This window comes from Vespa velutina, chromosome 6 (assembly GCF_912470025.1).
Source record: "Vespa velutina chromosome 6, iVesVel2.1, whole genome shotgun sequence".
In the NCBI taxonomy this organism is placed as follows: Eukaryota; Metazoa; Arthropoda; class Insecta; order Hymenoptera; family Vespidae; genus Vespa; species Vespa velutina.
This window is the reverse complement of record NC_062193.1, coordinates 4,620,488-4,627,736: the sequence shown is the minus strand read 5'-3', so window position 1 is coordinate 4,627,736 and position 7,249 is coordinate 4,620,488. Positions and strand designations below refer to the sequence as shown.

General features: G+C 33.5%; 1 protein-coding gene across 3 annotated transcripts in view; it reads right to left on the bottom strand.

Annotated features, from left to right (window-relative positions):
* Nucleotides 1–7,072, bottom strand: part of LOC124950247 (protein AF-10-like) — a 17,628-nt gene extending 10,556 nt beyond the window's left edge. Inside the window, exons 1-13 of one of the 3 annotated variants that reach the window (XM_047496699.1) lie at nucleotides 6,479–7,072; nucleotides 6,306–6,385; nucleotides 5,984–6,148; nucleotides 5,697–5,894; nucleotides 4,895–5,572; nucleotides 4,456–4,787; nucleotides 2,744–3,223; nucleotides 2,468–2,651; nucleotides 2,134–2,335; nucleotides 1,743–1,895; nucleotides 1,385–1,652; nucleotides 1,157–1,285; nucleotides 913–1,065 (exon numbers count right to left, since the gene is read on the bottom strand). In XM_047496699.1, coding sequence (XP_047352655.1) covers nucleotides 915–1,065; nucleotides 1,157–1,285; nucleotides 1,385–1,652; nucleotides 1,743–1,895; nucleotides 2,134–2,335; nucleotides 2,468–2,651; nucleotides 2,744–3,223; nucleotides 4,456–4,787; nucleotides 4,895–5,572; nucleotides 5,697–5,894; nucleotides 5,984–6,148; nucleotides 6,306–6,385; nucleotides 6,479–6,587 — 3,129 coding nt within the window. In that variant the 5' untranslated portion in view covers nucleotides 6,588–7,072 and the 3' untranslated portion in view covers nucleotides 913–914. Of the gene's footprint in view, nucleotides 1–38; nucleotides 1,066–1,156; nucleotides 1,286–1,384; nucleotides 1,653–1,742; nucleotides 1,896–2,133; nucleotides 2,336–2,467; nucleotides 2,652–2,743; nucleotides 3,224–4,455; nucleotides 4,788–4,894; nucleotides 5,573–5,696; nucleotides 5,895–5,983; nucleotides 6,149–6,305; nucleotides 6,386–6,478 lie in introns of those variants that run through there. The other 2 variants (XM_047496700.1, XM_047496701.1) reach the window with 2 other exon arrangements.
* Between the last annotated feature and the right edge of the window lie 177 nt (nucleotides 7,073–7,249).

The window sequence follows — 7,249 nt, the reverse complement described above, 5'->3', positions numbered from 1 at the left end:
TAAAAAAAAAAAACATATGTATATATATATGTATATATTTACTTAATAAATATATATATAAAAAAAAAAAATTACCGATTACAAAATTTCGATTAATGAATTATATACTAATTCTCAGTCATATTCTTATTTCTTTCTATATTCGAATTTTCTTGATTGCCATTATATTCGCTGATAAACGGGTTTTCAGATTTTATAAATTCTTGATTGCCATCAGAACTGCAACGAGTAAATTCAATATACCTTTAACCTGCAGTTCTGCTAAATCGCTTAACTTAAAAGAAAATAATTCTAATACCATGCCAGATATACATATTAAATTTGTCTCCGACTGGTGCACAAAAAACAAACTTTAAAAAAATAAAAGAAAAGGAAATAAAACAGTACTTATAAAATATAGATAGATATAATGCGCTAGACATTCGGATTATTTTGCAATCCGAATCTCATTTACTTCGTATGTATGTTACATACAGAAAGATACATGCATACATAAATACATACATACATACATACATACATGCATATATGGATGTATATATATGTATATATGTATATATATATATATCTCAAACTTTTATGATCCTTTCACATTACCCATCATCGTCATCATCATCATCATCACCATCATCATTATTATCATCATTAGCGCTCAGTATAATTTGAAATATTAATAATAGATATATTGCATAATTGAGTAGAGACCGACAAACATGTGCAAAGTCAAGAATTATGGGTAAAACTTTCGATAATATGATTCAATTAATTAAATTCGGCAGTTAATACAAACAAAATACAACTTCCATAATTGTTATTATTCTTCATTGCACGATCTGAACATATAACTAGCCTTTGCATCTATCACGTTTTACGGATGACGAATGTTTTTGTTTATTTCGTAATTGCATCTACCTTCAGCTAGGTTTACCCGGTGGCCCATGGTTAGTCGGAGAAGGTCCATGTGAATGAAGATTATGAACGCTACCTACTTGACTATTAGTGAGACTTGACATTGCTGGTTGATACATTGATGGCATATAACTACTTGATGATTGTGGTACCGATCTAATGAAAATTATTATGGTAATATTTTAATTATCATGTCAATATATAAGAGAAAGAGAATAAAAAGTATTAATTTTCTTCATTAACGTACCGTGGTACACCACGTAAAGGATCAGGGGTTACCGAAGAATTTCTCACTACTCCTGAATTACTAGCTGTAGCCGGTGATACAATGTTACTTTGTTGTCCTTGTAAATATCCACTAGCTGCTGGACTATGTCTATCGTAATCGTCGAAAACAACAAGACAAAAAACAAACCAAAAAATTCACTTTGAATTAACTATTATTATATTATCAAACAATAGACAGATATCCTACCTTATTGTAGGACTTGGTTGTGGGGCAACCAAAGATCCTCTGTGTTGATACTGAGATAGGGATGCTGCTGCAGGTGGGGAAGGATCTGGTGGTAATCCATTTTCTAACGTTGTCGGATGGTTCACGGAACTAGAATGAGGCATGTATGTATTATTCACACGAGGTTCTCGATTAACTCTAGGTACAGTAGCTCCGGATGCTCCTGGTGGTACCTCCGGATGTGCGACATTAGGATGAGACGGATTTACCGTAGGATGTACATTATTAACTGTAAATATTTATACGATATAAGAGATACATTATATACAATAAAAGAATAATACAATTTCCTACGGAATTATTTGATCCATTGTTTTACCTGGATGTGCACTCGGTTGAGTTGTTAACGGTATTGCGAGTCTCGCATTTACGGCTAATAAATGATCTCTCCTTTGTAAAAGACTATTTACATGTTCCTCCAATCTAAGATTTTCAGCTCTTAACTGATGAAGACACGAAAGTAGTGATGCAACTATAATAAAATTTAATTATATATATATATATTCTTATTTAAAAGATACTATCAAGCAGGAAGCAGTTTAGTTTAATGAGTGATACAAAAAAAAAAAAAATCAGACTATAACTATTTATTATTCATGCAACTAGATCTAAATCGAAAAAAAAAGGAAAAAAAAAAAAAAAAAAAAAAAAACACGAGTTCATATTTCACCACACCCATGCGAACGTAAGCTTATTTTTTCTTGCCGTACACTCACTGTCAAAATGTTGCGCTTGTTCCATTAAGAATTGACTGCCCTGCTCCCATTGTCTTTCTAACAGCTGATCTAATGTTTGTGGAATTGCTCCGCTACCTAACGTTCCAGAACTCGCAGTACTAATATTTGTGTTACTGTTTGTTGAAAAAACAGACGAAAAAGAGGTAGGTGCCGTAGTTGTTTGATTGGATCGTATCTGTATAAAAAAGATTAGTTTGATTATTACATAATTTTGAGGGGAAAAAAAAAGAAATGGAGAAGAAAAAAAAAGAAACAGACATAAAAAAAAAAAAAAATACGTTACAATAATTATTTATAAGAAACTTACGGAGGCTATTACACGACTGTGCAACTGTGGACCAACTAAATTAGTTGTAGAATTATTTGCTTCTGTAAAAATAGAATGTGCCTCCAATTCTTGTGATAATGTATCAGACATTTTTTGTGCCATTGTTGAAGTTGGATTCAATTGATTTCCTAACATATGTGGCGCACTAACGCCATTTTGAAATCTACAACAAGAATTATGAAATAAAGTATTTATGATTGAACATATTTATATCTATTTTATAATCAATGATATCATCTATGATACAATTCTTACAGCTTAATATCTTTTTCCTCTTTAGTACTATTCGTCAAAGTTGTTGGTGTATTAGATGCTGGTGGTGTAGGCGTCGTAGATGCAGTACAAGCATTTTTTCTTTTGCGTCGTCCAGGTCCATTGCTACTCATACTTTCAGAACCAGGGCTACTAGGAGGCGAATCTTTAACGGTAGGACCCATTGAGCCTACCGAACCAATACTGCTAAAATGACCACCAGTTACTAACGAAGGGCCTTGTATTATCGATGGAACAGGTGCTACTGATACGGATGGCGGAGGTGTTTGATGATTGTTTCTTCCACCTCGTTTAGAAGTAGTAACAACTGCACTACTGGAAACAGATGTTGCGATCGAGGATATTGGCAGTTGTGATTGTGGTTGTGATGGTGGCTGTGATTGCGATTGTGCTAATGCTGGCTGGCTATTAGATGAGCCACGTTTCGGTTTACGAACCTTGTCTTTGTCCGTAGATTGAGATCTAAAAAAATAATTGAGGTCTAAATAAAAACCACGTTAAAAGGAATAGGTATAATTCATAGAGAAACGATATAATATTAATTATTAATATAAAAGATAAATTTTACTTTTTTTTACACTTCATTTTTATATATAAATAACTATTTATATATACTCGAAGAATAAATTTTCTATTAAACACTTTTCGTTTATTAAATTTGCTCGTATCAATAGAACCATTAAGCCCAACAGACCGTTATTACCGTTTTGATTTCACGTTACACCCTTCCTTCGTTCGTTGCCCTTCAGGCTTCTTACAGTGAGAAAAATAAACATAACCTCACAACGCACGTTTCACTAAATAAACTTATTTAGAAATAAAACTGATCAATTTCACTGTCCTGAAACACTTATTCCTATTTTTAATAAAATTCTATGCTTCTAATAGGATATAAAAATAATAAAATTGATAATTTCTAAATGGCCTCGAGCGAAGCATTGTGCTCAAACACACAAATTAGATCTCACTATATAAACACATATATCCTTTTCTATTTATTCCCATGCGTTTTATGTTATATAATTTATGTTACATAACCAAGCGTCATTTATTATTAAACAAATTTCAAATAAAAAAACACTTTTTCACTGAAACAAACTAATGAGAAAAAAGGAGAATAGACTACGACGCGTAAAGAGGTTAGAATGACCTGATTGTTTACTCCTCGTGGCAGCCATTTTGAACGCGCTCAGTGAACTCGAAAACTTCCGATTGGTATTCTTAAGAAATTTTCATAAATTTGAATATTTTTTTTTTTAAGTGGCCACAAATAATATTTTATACGATACAATAAAATCATAATAAAACTTATTTATCATTCCAAATTTCGCATACGCGTGAAAGATCGAATAAACCAATTTAAAAAAAAAAAAAAAAGAAAAAAAAAAGAAAATAAAATAAAATAAAATAAAATAAAATAAAATAAAATAAATGAATAATTAAAAAATATTTACATTCTAGCGAGAAATCGAATACACATGGTTCTATATACTTGTAGATATAATTCCTATCAGCGAGCATGCATTTGAGCAATATATTTGAATTTGTTAGCATCATGAGTTATTATGTAACACAAAAATAGGAAAAGAAAAAGAAAAAGAAAAAAAAAAGAAAAAAGAAAAAAGAAAAAAAAAAAAAAGAAAAAAAATATATAATTTAATATAAAATATACGTAAACGTGACTTAACACTTACCGAGATCTTTTAGTAGGTGCTTCCTCTAATGTAAATCTCTCAGTACTTGGCATGATACTAGATCTTGGCTCTGTATTAGCCGCAGTAGTAATTATACTTTGTTGTAATTGTTGATACAACGTAGGGGCGCTTGTTACTACACTTTGGGCTGTACCAGATAAAGAAGTGGCAGTTAAGGGAACAGAAACAACTATACTATTCGAAGTAGTTGTCGGCGATTGAATAGACGTCGATGACTGAGATTGCGTTACTGACATTATCACAGGTGTAGTGGTTGCTTCTGTAGTAACTGGAGTACTTGATGCCGATTGTATTGGACTATCGATTTTTAACTGTAAATAAAATGAAAAATTTTAAACGTGTTAGATGGTATTATTTGATTCATTTAAAATCCAAACGTAATGACAATAATTAAAATTTGTATATTGATAAAAATTACCTTTTTTGCTCTTTCAGGTTCCGTAGTCGTACTAAGACTAGTAGCTTCGGTTATAGTAGGTTGTACGTTATTACTTGGAACTGGTTGCTGTACTACAGAACTTACAGCGACCACGACAGATCCACTAGCCTCAGAACTAACAGATTGATTTGAATTTTCATTTCCTATCACAGTTGGTGTACGTGCACCTGTCTTTCTTCTTTTACTTGTATGACTTGAACCTTTACTAGACTGAGATGAATTAGATTTCGTTTGACTACTATTTTTATGTATCAAATTCGAATTAGAACTTGTCTTTATATTGGCAGCTGTAACGGCTGACGCTGCTGTCACAGAAGCAGACCCATCATGTCCAAATACACTTTCTGACTGCGTAACAATAGTTTCTACAAAATTTGACGTCGTAAATTTTCCAGCATTCGCAGAACCATCTTTGGGAGTGTTACGACCGCTGCTACTTTTGGTGTCATCGGCAACACCATTTACTTCTACATTGGGACTAGTATTGGACTTATTTTTAGAATTTGTAGTAGATTTTGAACTTGATCCTTTCCTTTTACTACTTGACGATGATTTTATCGGAGTTTCCGCTTCTTTCTCAGGAGATGAATCTGACGAACCATTGTCAGCAGGTATAGGTTTGTACGGTGGTATAGTTTTAACATTACCACCTTTTTTCTATAAATCAATGATATGTTAATAGTTAATATAATTTTAATTATAATTTCATTGACATAAAAAATTACGGTGAATAAAATAAAATAAAAAGAAAAAGAGCTCTTATCAAACAAATTATACCAACCAATTTTGAATAATGATGCTGGCAATATCCACAATATTTAACATTATCAAGATAGTTGCCAGCTTCCTCGCAGAGTAAACCAAGAGCTTGAGCGCAGGTAACGTGAAATTGCTGCCTGCAGCCTGTTTTATTACACTGCATACAAGCCCCAACATTTGCTCTGCTTCCTCTTCCTTGTTCTTCGCAAATATAACAAGACTGTAATAATAATAACAAATTGATATAAATATTTTCTTTCCCTCGACTTAAAATAATATTAAAAATATTTCATTGAAAATGACGCTTACTTTACTAAATCTTTCAGAAGGTATAAGTTGTAATATAATGGGTTCCATCGTAGTAACATTGCCAAAACGCACTTCTGGAATATAAAGAGCGCAGACAACATGAGCCCAACCAGCTTGATCCGTCCTTTTGAGCGCTCCATCTTTGCTCGGGCATAATTCACAGCGCTGATCCAATATTTTGCATTAGAAAAGTGATTATGATTGTATTTTTTACTATGGATATAATCCAGACAATAAATCATCCTTTCAGGTATTTAGAAATGCCTGTCGAATGATTACCATGGAATGCCAATTAAATCTATAGAAATTAAAATTTACTTACCACTCGTGCACTTCGTTCTTGCGATTCACATTTTCTACAATACCAAGGTCCAGTTGGTACTGTAACAATACCATAGCACGCTGAAATATATAAAAACAAGATTATTAACCTATATGATGGAAGACATTTTATTATAATAAATATACCCTCATGTTGATAATTTGATAACGAACCTTGGTGTACAGCGACAGTACAGCCCTGTCCATCGCAATACACCAGCGGATTCTCTGTCCAACCCCTCTCGTCAGAACACACACAGCACCCTCCAAGCATCTCCTTCATGCTGTGCTACAAGCAATTCGGAAGAGGATACTAGCATGAGGAGCTAGGCGAACCGTGGACGGCGACGGGAATGACGCTTGCCCTCCCCATGCGTTTGCATCCTGGCGATGACGATTAACGAATTTCGTTTAAACTTTTTTAATTGTTTAATTTGAAGTATCACGTATCGAAGGATGTACGCACGCACGTACGCACGTACGTATCCTCGTGCACGCGCGTGACGCATTCAACGAGGCCGACCTTAGAAAACTCCACGCGCTTAATTTCCTTCTTAAAAGATTATTAAAAGCCAATCACCAAAAGGCCCGATTCTTAACGAAATAGAGATAAACAACGAGACAATAAACACCAGCGAGCCCTAAGCCTTCGAGTTTTACACGAAAAAAATTCTTCGTTTCAAGCGTGCCAGGACGGTTTGTTATTTACGACGGCGCTCTATTTGTTTCGTTGCACGGCCATCTTATTTTGTTGTCGCGCGCGGTCTGCGCATGCGCACACCAAACATCTCTACCCGCGAAAACACAAAGCTCAGTTCAGACGCTCCGTTAAAACTGAGAACGGGGATTAAAAATTTTACGAACTTTTAATCAAATTTATTGATATACTTAATAACATTATCATTGTTCCTTTTTACATATATCATCGTCGATATACATATCGTC